Genomic DNA, 15865 nt, shown 5'->3' on the forward strand with positions numbered 1-15865 from the left:
TTGATTGGGATGAAGTTCAATCCTACGGTTTCTCTTTAAATCACAAAGTTCAATGTGTCAGCAAAGGAAGAAGCAAGTATTCACACTTACTTCTGCTACAGCCAGTGGAAGTTTTCATCTTTAACACCTGAATCAAATCTGAGGATGTTAGTCTCATCTCTACTCTATCTAAATATTAGCCATAATTCACTAAGATCATGCTGGTGATAATAAGCCAAGTGAAGACTTATCACCACGCATCGATCGGTATTTTAAATGGTAATTCACTAAAGAAGCTTGCCTTATTAACATTTAGTGCTACACTTTCACAGTGAGAGTTTTATCTTATCACTCCAGTCCTTAAGTTATCTCTTCAGTAGTTATTCTTACATGCAGTAGATAGGGAGGGGAGGGGCACACATAGGGAGAATGTAGCTCCACCCCTCCTGCTGCCAGCAAGATTACAGCTTTTCTGCAGATTGTGTATGGCAGCCTGGGAAGGAGAGAGAGTGCCTGTGTCGGTGTGTGACTGTGTTCGTGTGTATCTGTGTTGGTGTGTAGCTACATCGCTGTGTCTGTGTATACATATGCTTGATGCCTCTCTCTTCCTTTCTCTCTGTGTGCCTGCTGTGTATTTCTCTCTACATAGTCCCCTTTTGTATAAAATACTAAAAAATAAAGCAGACAGCTCAGAATCCTCCATTTTATTCTGCAGTCTAAAATAACAACACTCCACTTAATGACAGCTTAAGCCAGGTGATAATTCCTCCCACACTTGAGGCCCCATTCACACTTAAAGAGATTCTGAAGCGAGATTAAAACTTGCTAATCACCTTATAGTCAGCAAGAGCATGTTTGCCCCTGCTAAAACGCCACTATCCCGCGGCTGAACGAGGGGTCTTTACCCCCAAATCCCCCCCTGCAAAATCCACAACCAACTTGCTAGATTTTGCTGGTCATGGAGGCAGGGCTAACGGCTGCAGCCCTGCCTCCATGCGCGTCTATCAGCGGCGGATCTCCGCCTCTCCCCGCCCCTCTCAGCGAAGGAAGACTGAGAGGGGGGCGGGCGGAGATATGCGCTGATAGATGCGCATGGAGGCAGGGCTGCGGCCATTAGCCCTGCCTTAAGCAGGAAGTGATCCCCGGGAACAACGGACGGGATTTGGGGGGTAAAGACCTCTCGTTCAGCCGCGGGATAGCGGTGTTTTAGCAGGGGCACACATGCCCCTGCTGAATATAAGGTGATTAGCGAGTTTTAATCTCGCTTCAGACTCTCTTTAAAAGTGCAAAACTTGCGGGAGTGATTTTTCAGCGATGGACACTGCATCGATTTTTCCGTGATCGCGTTTAGCACTTCTATAGCACTGAAACGCCAACGCCAGGTTATCGCCTGAAAATGGTGAGGCTACGCGTTTGGCAATTTGCGTTAATCGCCAGCGATTAACGCAAATCGCCAAAGTAAGAATGGGCCCATAGGGTTTTATAGCACTAGCACTTTAAAAAGCGCTTTAACGTTTTCACGAAATCGCAGAGAGAACGCTCTAGTGTGAATGGGGCCTTAGAGTTGTTATCACTTGCATTTCTCTTTGTGAATTAACATCCTGTCTTTAAGTTTAGTATTCAGTTGTTCATTTAAGGGTTCAATCATTAACTTTAGGAATCACTTAAGGACATGATCCTTATTTTAAGGATTGCATGAGGTAAATTTCTAAGTGAATACTAAGGGGTTGATTCACTAAGCAGCGCTAGCTAATAATGCTAGAGCGCTGCATCAATAAAGCACATTAGTTGAGCGCGTAGAACTGAACGCGTGTAACGGTGTATGCAACGATCGTTAACTTTATTAACGTACGTAATTGCTACTTACTGTGCGCTATTGCTTATAACAAGCGTAATGTTAGAAATACGCACGCATTTCGATCAGGTAGTACTCAACATGTTTTTGGCCTATATAAGCTTTGCTCATCAGCACCTGTTTCAGAATAGTTTGAGAGTGGGCAAGTAAGTGTTCTGTGTTTGTATGTGTATTTTTCATTGTTTTTTAATTAGCAAGTAAATTGTGTTGGGCATATGTACAGTGCCAAGCAAGCATAACATTGATTTTATATCACTGTAGGCAATGTAACATGTGGATACCGTGTAGTGTGACTTGTGTGTTGTGTAATGTGTGTGCTATGAATGCATACTTGGAACTTTGATGGTATAGTTATTCAAATGTGATTGCTGACACAAATGTTTAATGTAAGACACTGGGAAGCTGCAACACTGCTGGGGACACTGGGAAGCTGCAACACATTTGTTGGGGACACTGGGAAGCTGCGACACAGTCTGGCCTGGAGCTGCCATAGAGGCAAAGTGGACAATTGCTGCCAGGGTCCCTGAGCTCTGCAGTGGCACCTGCACTGCAGTACCCCAAATTACCTCCTCCTCACTGCACCCCAGGTTCCCCCCCCCCAAGGGAACATGTATTTACATGGTGTTGTTGGCCCCTTACAGATGATTAAATGCAACTGATCACATAAATTATTATTTATAACATTTTAAAAACTGTGAATAGTTATGGTCAAATGTTATATATATATTTTTAATTCTCCTTCAGAGATGGAGCCGTTTGGGGTTTTGCTGGAATTCGGCTGAGGCAAAGTATTACGCACATACAATACATCAATTACGCGCATAATAGTAATCACCACTCGCTGTTATGCTGCTACCAAGAGCTATCTAATTAAAGCACACTATACCGCATTCCAGCTATAACGCGCCTTCTGCGTGCAGCGCTACGCCTTACAAGCTTTATTAAGTAGAGCTGCTTAGTGAATCAACCCCTAAATGACTTATTACCATGGTGATATCAGTAAATAAAGCTCTGAATCGTTATTAAAGACAGGAGATAAGCTTAGTGAATTGTGGTCAATGATCTGAGCCATGGCCAGCCCTCCTGAAGGATCTCATATACTGGCCCATATGCAATTCACTTTTTCTCTTGGGTTTTCTCCTGGATCATCATTTCTCATCTTCTATTTAGAATAACTTTTCAGCAGTTTGCAATTGAAAGGGCACCAAAAAGTAAGTGGAAAAGTACTATCAAAACTATTTTACCCACTCTGCGACCGCCTAACGCAGGATGGCAGCCGCAGAGTGGCTTCCTAGTCCCTCGATCACGCCATATGGACGTGATCCCCGCAATCTGATTGGCCCAATAGGCTACCTGTCACTTGACAAAAGGGAACACGTCATTTAAAGTGATTGGACCTATAGGGGTTCAGGGTGGGAGGAGAGGAGCGCTCCTTATTTGCCGGAAGGAGGCTTAAGTTACTAGCGCTTGCTATGCTGCATTGCATGTGCTCCTATGATTACGCGGCTAATAGCGTGCAGCCCATTACATTTAAGGCACGCTGTGGAAATAGCGCAAGTAACAGGAGCTAAATTCCTTATAATTAACATTTGCAATTATGATAATGTGCAGATAATTTATCCACTTTACTAGTTTTGCATATGGTCCATTTCTGCATGGTAAATTTTCATACTGGTCTTCTCTACCAAGTTTACATAAGGCAGGGTCATACTTTGCCCTTAACAGCACAAATACATGTGTCTTTTGTTAGCAGCTCAGATGCTAAACATAGAATAAGGAAAAAGAGAAAAACAAGATGTTCCAGTGTATCAAATGCCATTTGGATAAGGATATAATAAAATAAGTTGAAAACCAACAAAATCTGATTGGCGAGCAGCTAAAAACCACATATACCTATATGAAGTTTTACTCAGGATTAGGGATGTCAATGGAATGTACTGTATTTGAAAATTCTGTATGTAAATGTATGCAGTTTTAAAACAGACCAATCAAATTCCACCTTGCTGTGATTCAGGTAGGCTTAGTTCACGCATACAAAAAACTGTCCACTCCTGTCCTGTCAGATTTTGACAGTATGTGTTTCTATGGATGTATTCACATATAAATCTGTACATTTCCGGTCCAGTCCAGTCAGTTTTGTATTAGTTTTGTATGTGTTTCTATGGATGTATTCACATATAAAAGGGGTACATTTGCGGTCCAGTCAGGTAAAACTGATAGAAAACTGATGCAAAACTGGAAGGACACGACTGGACCAGAAATGTACAGGTTTATGTGTGTTCAAACAAAATATTAATAAGCCTGCATCAACCATGCCTACTCTGAATTTTAGACTGTCTGTGGGCCCAGGAATGGCCATTCTCCAGTAAAAATAAATAAATTAAAAAATGCACAGCTCACAAATCTGAAGAAATTGTATGATGCAATCATGACAGCATGAACAATCACAATGGACCATGGAGTCTTTTAAAGAATGTAGTAGGATAGGTGTACACATAGCAGAGAATAAAGCCAGCGCTCACCACATGGGCTGCATTTGAATGACTTATCACCTCATGTGCACCACTTCTACCGCTCAAATACATAGTGTGTATTTGAGCTGTAGAAGTGGTGCACATGAGATGATAAGTCACTCAAATGCAGCCCATATGGTGAGCGCTGGCTTTATTCTCTGCTGTCCATATTGAATGTAAGTTACACATTTCTGCTTAGCTGCTGCCAAGGTAAGGACATATGCTTTTAACTTAGGTCAGATAGTGTAGGACATCGGCTCCGGAGAATTACCTCAACGTTGGTGCAGATGTCCAGTAAATTGTATTTTGCATGCAAACTATAATCGAAGGTAAACTTTCTCCATAAACCAGTATTGCATTGTTTGGATGCGGGGCGTGCACTTTTAGTCCAGGAGGGGTGGTGTACCCCACAGCGATTAACCATTCAACTGTAGTATTGGGTCAGGGATGCGCAGCCTTCTACCCGTAGGTGCACACATAGCAGAAACGCTAGCGTTTCAAAAAACCCAGCAATTTGCCACTAATGAAAGTCTATGGGCTGCAGGAAAAAACGCATATAAAAAAACGCATATGCCTTTTCTATGCGTTTTCAAACCTGCGTTTTTAAAAACGCAATTTTTGTTGCATAATATTCATAAACGCATCAAAAACGCAAATTATGAAAGTCAATGGGAACGCAATGGTATGCCTTATTCATGCATTTTTATATGCTTTTTTTTGCCCAAAAATATATTTTTTTATGCTGTATTTCCGCTTCCTGTTGTCTTCCTAGTGATTTGCATAAATAGAAATATAAAAAGCACGGAAAACGCATAGAAAACTCATATGCGCATTATATATGCGAACCGCGAACGCATTAAAACGCACGCAAAACCCATGAAAAACGCATTGCAAATGCACCAAAAATGCAGTAAAAACGCACACAATATTATCATAAAACATGACATAAAACGCAGCCTGTCACGTTATGTTATGTGTGCACCCAGCCTCAAAGATACGGAGGACAACAGGAGGACCTACTCAGCATTAATATAGTCTTCCCTAAATAAAGGGATTGGTGAGTATAACCTCTAATATAAAACGGTAGAACTGTGATTCGGATAGAACAGTAGCAAACATAAAATTGGATGAAAATAGACTTTAGCAAACCTTTACTTATATAAGTTTTTCAAATGAAACCTTTCACACAAAAACAACTTGTAAAGTACCTTGGATCAACATTTGCGGTTGCTTCATCAATAATCAAAATTCTATTCTTTCTCAAAATTGCCCGGGCAAGACATACAAGTTGCCTTTGACCAACGCTGAAGTTTGAGCCCGATTCAGCCAGCTGAGTCTCTATTTTACCAGGTAATTCTTCAATAGCTTCCTTCAGTTGCACCTGGAACACAAATTCATAATTAGAACAGGAGATGGATTTCAAAGTGGAGCTCCAAGCAAGAAAACAAAAAAAACACAAACTGCAGCAAAGTCTTGGTTATCCGGCATCAGAGGGGATTGATTTATGCTGGATACGGGTGCTTTCGGGTTACTTAAGACTCCATGTTAAAAATAGGCCCAACTAACACAGTACTATGTATACCTCAATCTATATACCTACCATGATCTCTGTATTAAATGTTAAAATACAGAAATTGAAAGATCTTGGGGGAGCTGTGGAAACAGCAGAGCCCACAAACGATCTAATAAGTTGGCCTTCACCCCTGTGAGTACTGCCAGCGGTTTGTGCTGGTTGGTTGAGACTGCTGTTTAGTTGAGTTCAGGATAGCCGGGACTCTACTGTATTTTGGTTTTGGCCACTGTTTCCCCAACTTACAGTGATGAAAGCTTTGTAGTATGGGTTAAAGGAGTTTAGTGGCTGTCAGGTGTAATCACTGTCAATATCTTCAGACAGTTTTTCAGTTATTTACAGCAGCGTAAAGAACAGGGAGTCGGAAGGTAATTTTCTATCAGTGACCCAGGCAGCCATAAAAACCTGACAGAAGATTTACATTTTTCGCAGCAAACTAAAATCTGGAATTTAGTTTTAACCAAATTGTTTTCTACTGTAGTCTGTTGGTGGCCCTTGTTGCCAGATACACTGTACCTGATAATGCATCTAAACAGTTTTGCTTGTCAACATCACTACCTTGCAATAAAAAGGTTAAATAATTGAAATGAGAAACTAGAATGTGCCTTCCCTCACACATCAGCCTTCCATGGTGCACGGACTTCTCTCTAGGCCACACCTGAGATGGCCATTGAACTGTTTCCTATAGTGAGATGTCACAAGCACTTGATATATTAGTCAGCAGGGATGTCCAATGAAATGGTATTAATTCTAACTGATAAAAATTTGAATCTATTTTTATACAAACTTATGCAGCTTGAAAATGGACCAATCAAATGTAGCAGCAGCAATGCTGTGTAAAAATGCATCTGAACACATTTCCAATCAGAGGAGACAATTCATGTGTACCAAATGGGGCTGTTCTGCTCTGTATCTCACAGTGGCTAGCAGTGCAAGCAAGGCACTTATTTATCAATGGGGTGACCATTCCATTATATGCATCTGTGTGAGAGAGCTGATGTCTATAAGAACATGTACTTAGATATCCCACAACACATTCACAGGGCTTTCATGTATTCTTGTTAAAGCAGATCCATAAGTGGGTTAGATAATTTTTTTTTACACTTGATGCAAATTTTGTATGCAAATTATTAAAACTGGGCCAATCCAAATCAAATCAAAGTAATTTCTGCCAGTTTGCATTGGATTCGTTTACAAAGTGCTACACAATCAATCAATGTCATTAAGATGTTACAACAAGCAGAAAAATTCTCACGTAGCTTGAAACGTCAGACCCGGCAAGCAAAAAAAAAAAAAAAAGACTTCAAATCTAGGATTCACTCCAATACAGTAGTTAAACAGAGCAGATACTAAAAATCAAGCATCATGCCCAGAACTGACCTCTTGCAATACAAGCAGAAGAAGGAAGAGATCTGGATTGCAATGGTTGCCTTCTACATGCCATATCTGTAGGTCTTAGGAAGGACACATCTTATGCTAGGTACACACAATGAGATTTTCTGGCAGATTTACTGGCAGATCGATTATTTCCAACATGTCCTATTTGATTTCTGATCAATTTCTGATCATTTTCCAGTCTATTTTTGGTTTACTCCTAGGGAAAATAGAAATGATCAGAAATTGATCAGCAATCCAATAGGACATGTTTGAAATAATCAATCTGACAGTAAATCTCCCAGGAAAATCTCATCGTGTGCACCTAGCATTACATAAAAACAAAGGTTGAGAAAGAAAATCACTGAATCTACGTTGTCACATTAACAGCCACTCAATCTAAAATCGTTGATTGTAAGAAGCTCCTTGAATATGTAAGCACAGAAAAGCCCTGAACATATCCCTGCCCACAGAGAAGGTGCAAGACCTGCAAATGTATTCCAAAGACCAGCTATTTATATCAGGCTCACAGTAGAGTGCAGAGTACAAATCACCTTTATCTGTGGATCAACCAATCTGATCATGCATAAAATCACCATAGAGGGATAAAGTTATGTGGGAAACAAAAAGTATACAAAGGTTTAAAACTGCAGATCTGGGATTGAACACAGAGACGTTAGACACCAGGAAACATAGCACATCGCCTGTTAATGAGAGCTGCATGTTTGCACCAGATTGAATTCTGGCTGATTTTCCTTGACAAACGGATGCTTAGACATTCTGAAACATTGGATTCTCAATTATATATCACAATAAACTTCATGATTAGCTATTTGGTGTGCTGACATTTGATAATCGTTGTCTTTATAAGTAAGAGATTAACTTTAAATTATGTTGTAAAGTGAAAGAGTTTTGACTCCACCGCTGCTCAAGAGAAGCAGAAGACCTTTCATCTGGTTAAAGTAACACAGCTGTTTTAACACTTTTTAAACAATGCAGACATTGTATTAGCAACAAAAATAAGTATAACTGCTAAAAAATGGCTTATCACAAGGGACTGCTAGAAGGTAGATGATAAGGTAGCCATACAGCTGAAGATTATGGGCAGATTTGACAAAGAGTCAAATGTATCCCTAATCGAATCTGATTCGAGATAAATTTGACCATATACTACTGGCCAATACCCGTCCGATTTCAGCATGAAATCTTCAGGGAATTGGCTGAGCGTGCTGCATCCGCCCTGCCGCTGACCCCAGTGTATAAATGTGTTGCCCCCCCCCCCCCCTCAAACCCCCAGTGTGCGCATTTAAAAATTACCAGCCTTCAACGGTGTACGTCCATCTCACCAGGTTCAAACAGCCACATACACGCTGACGGCGCATAGCGTCCGACCTCAAGTGCTATGCGTCGCCAGCATGTATGCGGCTGTTAGAACCTTGGGGAGATGGACGGACAACGTGCGGAAGGCTGCTACAGGCCAGGTAATGTATAAATGCAAACATGGGGAGGGGACACATTTATACATCATGGCGGCAGCTTTGCTGTTTCATTGCTTGTTCCGAAATCGCCCGCCGTACCGCCACACACCCGACCAACCAACTTCAGCCCGACATCTTACAGCATGCGCGATCAACAATGTGACCAATTTTCACCCCGAAATTGGTTGCATTGTAGGTCGGGTATGCACTTGGCGGCACCAATTTTCATCCAATTCGATTATAATAATCAATTTAGATGGTCGATCGACCGCCAAGTCGCCTGATGTATGGCCACCTTTACACTTCTTGCCTACCTGATTACACGGCAGCACAGAGCTTTTACTCTTAAGACCAAGATCCTCCCATTACCCTGATAAGACTAGTGTTACATCAATAAATTAGGTATGACCTCACTGCAGCTTTCCAGTCTAACAGAGTTAGCTATTACACATAAAAGGCAGTGTGGCTGGTAGAGTCTCTGTCTTGCAGTGCTAGAGTCCCAGGTTCTATACCGGGTCAGGACTTTATATGCATGTTCTCCCTGTTTTTGTGTGGGTTTCCACCCACATGGTTTCCATCCACATCCTAAAATCATACAGAACTACTGCGCCTGTGCATAACACTTCCAGCTATTGGAGAACAAACAAGAGGGGCATGGGCGTGCACTTGCGCAGAAGATGCCAACCTGGCTAGGTCGGCATCTGCAACAGAGGGGACCCCAGAGCTGCGGTGAGGAACAGATCAGCTGTCAGGGGCTGGAGGAAGTAGATTTTTTTTGCTGCACTAGTATATCTGTAACATAATGTTATTCAAAATATCTTTCCATTTCAGTTTGCAGCTGGCTATGGTTTTCCAAAGCTGACATTGAACTCAAGTTGTATTACATTTCTAGTCTGGAAACTGTACTCTTTGTTGCCTCAGTCTTCAATGCATACAACTCAGTTACAGTCCCCTTCATGCAGAATTAGCTGCACAGAGCATAACTGTTGCTTTTTTTCTACACCTGCAAAAACTGAGTGATTGGCAGCAGACTCTCACATTTCCAGTCTCGACAGATTCTGTTCTCGACAGTGTGAAGCTGCTCAGGATTTGAATTCAAATACACAAGGTAAGCAATTTGAAATAACTTGTGGATTTAATCCTAGCAATTTATAGAGCTGACTTTAAGGGATTACTTTCTTTCTCTTCGAGAAAAATGCTATTCCACTTTAATGTTGTAGTGTGATAGATTAACTGTAGATTTTGGTATACACTTAAAGTTGCAACCCTAAATGAGATCACATCATTATTATAATATTCAAAATGAATTTTGACCACAAATGTATTCATACAAATTGTAATAAAAGTTTTTCATAGTGCATACTGAATTTTCACACACTTTGACCTTGCTTCTGTTTAAATGATAAAATAATTCCAGGGATGAAGAGCGCATTTATGACATTTACAATGAAACAGAACAAGCATTAAATGTGCATACACATTAAGAGCAGACATTCTAATTCGCTTAGAAAATAAAAAAAAATACATCATTTTATCTGTTCTGTACCTCTTCTAAAACATCCCACAGTTCCTCATCAGTATGCTCGTCAAAAGGATCAAGGTTTTTCCTCATTGTCCCAGTGAAAAGCACAGGCTCCTGTTATTTAAAAGCATAAAATGAAATATGTGAAAGAAATAAATCATACAAATAAAGGCTATATAATAGAACAGCACAAAGTAGTATGATGATCTTTCTTTTGTATGGAAATGCTATTCTTTATTTTGTTTGGTTCGGATGGTTTTCTACTGTCATGGTAATATTTTCCCATTCACGGTCTATTCATTTGTATTTGCTCACATAATCTTGTAGAATAAATGTACTACTTAATTGCCTGCCGTGATATAATACACAGAACAGCGCTGACTTGAAACAGGTCCGTTATCTCAGGTTAGGTATGTCTGTTTTTCTATCGATAAATATCTTGACCAGTTTTTTTTTTCCTTGTGATTTGTTTTACAAAGACTCAACTACAAAAAGGGCTTTGAAGTTTTCTAACATGCATTGTTACTTGGGGTTTGACTTTGCTTTCTGAAGCATGTTGAAGTCAGAATAAAAGGGATTTACATCCTTTAGGGGACATGGTCTTAAATATCCTCTTGTGATTTTTCTTTTTTTTTTATTACATACATAAAACACATATACATTAACAAAAATGATTTTAAAAGAAATGCGCAGAGTTTGAATCCGTGCATATCTATGGGATTATGTATTATTCTTGGTATGGAAAACCTATTTATGTGTTTTAGTTTTAAGGGAATATTTCATGGATACCACTGTTAGCCAGCAGTTAGCAGGATTCGGGAATAAACCACAGCACTCTAATAAAAATGGTAGTTTTGAGATCAGAATGCACCACACTGTGAAATGACTCACAGAACAGCAACATTCTCCTCTCCATCATCCTGTAAAGTGATCAAAAAGGCAAGCAGGCAGTGCTGGGTTTTCTCAACAGTTATCCCATTTTTTTTTGCAGCATAAACACTACGCCTGTAACCCCTATTAAGGGGAACTTTAACTGAGCCAGAAGATAAAAGTTTCACTTACCCGGGGGTTCCACCAGCCGCCTGCAGACATCCTGTGCCCGCGCCCTCACTTACCAATCATCTGATTCCCCAACGTGACTCAGTTTCATTTTCGGCCTGCGCGGCCTTGGCCATGTGCATCATTGATCACGATCCCGCCCCTGTGGCTGTCCTGTGCAATCGCAGTACAGCCACAGGGACGGGAGCACAAAACTGAGCCACGGCGGGGGGCCAGATGATCGGTGAGTGACAGCGCAGGCACAGGATGTCTGCAGGGGGCTGGTGGAAGCACCAAGTAAGTGAAACTTTTTTTTTCAGCTGTTAAGGTTAAGGTTCTCTTTAAATACTTGCTGTAAAAATATTTTTTCTTAAACAAAATTCAAAGCATGCTAAAAATATTAGTATTTAAACAAGCAACATTTTAATAATTTTAATACAAACCAGACCAATTTCCACAAAAATGACATGTTAATGTATATACATTAATCATAAGTAGAGGTGATTACATCAGCTCAATAGTAGGTTATCTTTACAAATAATTTTAGGACAATGTCCCAAGGGCTGATCATCAGTAGATACACACCTAAGCATCAAAACACATTAACCTCTTCAGTGACTTTTGTTATTCTATCATCAAGACAGATTAAACAAATCATTTTTGTTGCTGATGGGATAAACAAGTGGTGCTTAAGGTGACAATCCCAATGTTTATAATGCTGGATTGTGCCTTTCATCTGATGCCTTCAGCAGCCATGTGATTAGTAGTCCAAGGAATGTTACATAGTTACATAGTTATTTTGGTTGAAAAAAGACATACGTCCATCGAGTTCAACCAGTATAAAGTACAACACCAGCCTGCTCCCTCACATATCCCTGTTGATCCAGAGGAAGGCGAAAAAACCCTTACAAGGCATGGTCCAATTAGCCCCTAAAGGGAAAAATTCCTTCCCGACTCCAGATGGCAATCAGATAAAATCCCTGGATCAACATCATTAGGCATTACCTAGTAATTGTAGCCATGGATGTCTTTCAACGCAAGGAAAGCATCTAAGCCCCCTTTAAATGCAGGTATAGAGTTTGCCATAACGACTTCCTGTGGCAATGCATTCCACATCTTAATCACTCTTACTGTAAAGAACCCTTTCCTAAATAAATGGCTAAAACATTTTTCCTCCATGCGCAGATCATGTCCTCTAGTCCTTTGAGAAGGCCTAGGGACAAAAAGCTCATCCGCCAAGGTATTATATTGCCCTCTGATGTATTTATACATGTTAATTAGATCCCCTCTAAGGCGTCTTTTCTCTAGACTAAATAAACCCAGTTTATCTAACCTTTCTCGATAAGTGAGACCTTCCATCCCACGCATCAATTTTGTTGCTCGTCTCTGCACCTGCTCTAAAACTGCAATATCTTTTTTGTAATGTGGTGCCCAGAACTGAATTCCATATTCCAGATGTGGCCTTACTAGAGAGTTAAACAGGGGCAATATTATGCTAGCATCTCGAGTTTTTATTTCCCTTTTAATGCATCCCAAAATTTTGTTAGCTTTAGCTGCAGCTGCTTGGCATTGAGTACGATTATTTAACTTGTTGTCAATGAGTACTCCTAAGTCCTTCTCCAAGTTTGATGTCCCCAACTGTATCCCATTTATTTTGTATGGTGCTAGACCATTAGTACGTCCAAAATGCATGACCTTACATTTGTCAACATTGAATTTCATCTGCCATGTATGTGCCCATATAGCCATCCTATCCAGATCCTGTTGCAATATGACACTATCTTCCTGAGAGTTAACGATTCTGCACAATTTTGTATCATCTGCAAAAATAGCAACATTGCTCACTACTGCATCTACTAGGTCATTAATAAATAAATTGAAGAGCACTGGACCCAGAACAGACCCCTGTGGGACCCCACTGCTAACAGTCTCCCATTTTGAGTATGATCCATTGACCACAACTCTTTGTTTTCTGTCCATTAGCCAGTTCCCTATCCATGAACACAGACTCTTCCCCAGTCCTTGCATCCTCAACTTTTGCACCAGACTTTTGTGGGGAACAGTGTCGAAGGCCTTTGCAAAGTCCAAGTATATCACATCTACAGCATTCCCAATATCCATATTAGCATTCACTACCTCATAAAAGCTGAGCATGTTAGTCAAACAGGACCTGTCTTTAGTAAACCCATGTTGATGCTGAGAAATAAGATTATTTTCTACTATGAAGTCATGTATAGTATCTCTTAGTAACCCCTCAAATAGTTTGCATACAACTGATGTTAAACTTACAGGTCTATAATTTCCTGGATCAGATTTTTTGCCCTTCTTAAATAATGGGAAAACGTGGGCTGTACGCCAATCCACTGGGACTCTGCCAGTTGCAAGAGAGTCACAAAAGATAAGATAAAGGGGTTTATCTATAACTGAACTTAATTCCCTTAGGACCCGAGGATGCATGCCATCCGGGCCAGGTGCCTTGTCTATTTTTAATTTATTTAGTCTTGCCTTCACTTCTTCCTGCGTTAAGTATTTAATATTACAGTTAGAAGATTGAGACTCTTCCGCCTCTGTAGTTTGCAACAGTGCTGTTTCTTTTGTGAAGACAGAAGCAAAGAAAGCATTTAATAACTCTGCCTTACCTTGGTCATCCTCCATTGAGTTCCCATCCTCATCCTTTAGGAGTCCTATACAGTCAACCTTTCTTTTTTTAGAGTTAATGTACTTGTAAAACTTTTTTGGGTTAGATTTGATATCCTTAGCGATTTGTTTTTCAGCTTCAATCTTTGCCTGCCTAATTTCTTTTTTACAATTTTTATTGCACTCCTTATAATTGCTTAGTGCAGCCTCTGTCCCCTCCTGTTTTAAGACCTTATATGCATTCTTTTTCCTCTTCATTTTATCTTTAACCTTTCTATTCATCCATAGAGGCCTTTTTTTATTCCTAGACATTTTGTTTCCATATGGGATATACATACTACAGTATTGATTGAGTATAAGTTTAAAAGCTTGCCATTTCCCTTCAGTGTCTTCCCCTTGTAGTACATTATCCCAGTTCACCAAACTTAGTGCCTGCCTAATTTGAGTGAACTTTGCTTTTCTAAAGTTCATAGTTTTAGTGGTCCCGCTGCCCCGTGGCCTATCAGTCACCAGCTCAAACGTTATCATGTTGTAATCACTATTTCCCAAATGTTCTTGAACATGCACATTTGATACATTATCTGGTCTATTAGAAATGATCAGATCCAGTAACGCATTCCCCCTAGTTGGTTCAGTTACCATTTGAGTCAAGTAATTGTCCTGTAGTGCTGCCAGAAATCTGCTGCTTTTACCAGAATGGGTAGCCTCAATACTCCAGTCAATGTCTGGAAAGTTGAAGTCGCCCATAATAATGACCTCATTTTTACCTGCAGCTTTTTCAATCTGCTGTAGTAATCGCAGTTCTGCAGCTTCATTAATAAGAGGTGGCCTGTAGCATACCCCAATAAGCAATTGGCAACTTTTATTTCCACCATGAATATTTACCCAAACGGACTCCACATCTTCGCAATCTTCCTCCATCTCATCGTTGAGGACAGCTGTAAGAGAATTCTTAACAAAGAGACAAACCCCTCCACCTTTTTTCCTTGTTCTATCCCTCCTAAACACATTGTATCCTTTTAAATTAGCTATCCAGTCATGGCTTTCATCCATCCATGTCTCGGTTATTCCCACAATGTCATAGCCTTTGTCATTCAGAATGAACTCTAGTTCGTCTATTTTATTTGCAAGGCTCCGAGCATTGGTTACCATGCACTTTATATTTTTACCACCACATTTACCAATTTTGTTTACATGAAATTGGCTACTTGAATTTTTACCAACCTCCTTAATCTTTACACTGTCCCCACCCCCCTCTCCACCCTCCATAATGATAGGTTCCCACTGTCTTTTTACCTCATCTTGTCTATGTATTGAGACTTTATCCTCCCGCCTCCCCCCAGATCCTAGTTTAAAATCTCCTCCAACCGTTTAGCCATCTTCTCCCCCAATGCAGCTGCACCCTCCCCATTAAGGTGCAGCCCATCCCTGCTGTAGAACCTGTAGCCGACTGCAAAGTCTGCCCAGTTCTCCAGGAACCCAAACCCTTCCTTCCTACACCAATTTCTCAGCCACTTATTTAACTCCCTAAGCTCCCTCTGTCTCTCAGATGTAGCACGTGGCACTGGCAGTATTTCAGAAAACACCACCTTGGAGGTCCTTGCTTTAAGTTTATCTCCAAGTACCTGAAAATCATTTTTGAGGACCTTCAATCTCCCACTAACTTTGTCATTGGTGCCAATGTGTACCATGACAGCCGGGTCTTCCCCAGCCCCACCCAGTAATCTGTCAATTCTTTCCGCTACATGCCGAACCCGAGCACCCGGGAGGCAACAGACTGTACGGCATTCGCGGTTTCTTCGACAGATTACCCTATCTGTGCGCCTAATAATTGAATCCCCTACCACCAGTACCTGTCTAGCCTTAGCTGCACTCCTATTCCCTTTCTCGTTACAGCAG

The 15865-nt window shown here is 40.7% G+C and overlaps 1 protein-coding gene across 2 annotated transcripts in view; it reads right to left on the minus strand.

Annotated features, from left to right (window-relative positions):
• Positions 1-15865, minus strand: part of ABCC4 (ATP binding cassette subfamily C member 4 (PEL blood group)) — a 418547-nt gene that overhangs the window by 31323 nt on the left and 371359 nt on the right. For both annotated transcript variants that reach the window (XM_068267922.1, XM_068267923.1), the window contains 2 exons: positions 10316-10405; positions 5556-5728 (listed from right to left, as the gene is read on the minus strand). In XM_068267922.1, the coding sequence (XP_068124023.1) occupies positions 5556-5728; positions 10316-10405 (263 nt within the window). The remainder of the gene's footprint in view (positions 1-5555; positions 5729-10315; positions 10406-15865) is intronic.

The sequence above is a fragment of the Hyperolius riggenbachi genome, chromosome 2 (assembly GCF_040937935.1).
Source record: "Hyperolius riggenbachi isolate aHypRig1 chromosome 2, aHypRig1.pri, whole genome shotgun sequence".
Classification (NCBI taxonomy): Eukaryota; Metazoa; Chordata; class Amphibia; order Anura; family Hyperoliidae; genus Hyperolius; species Hyperolius riggenbachi.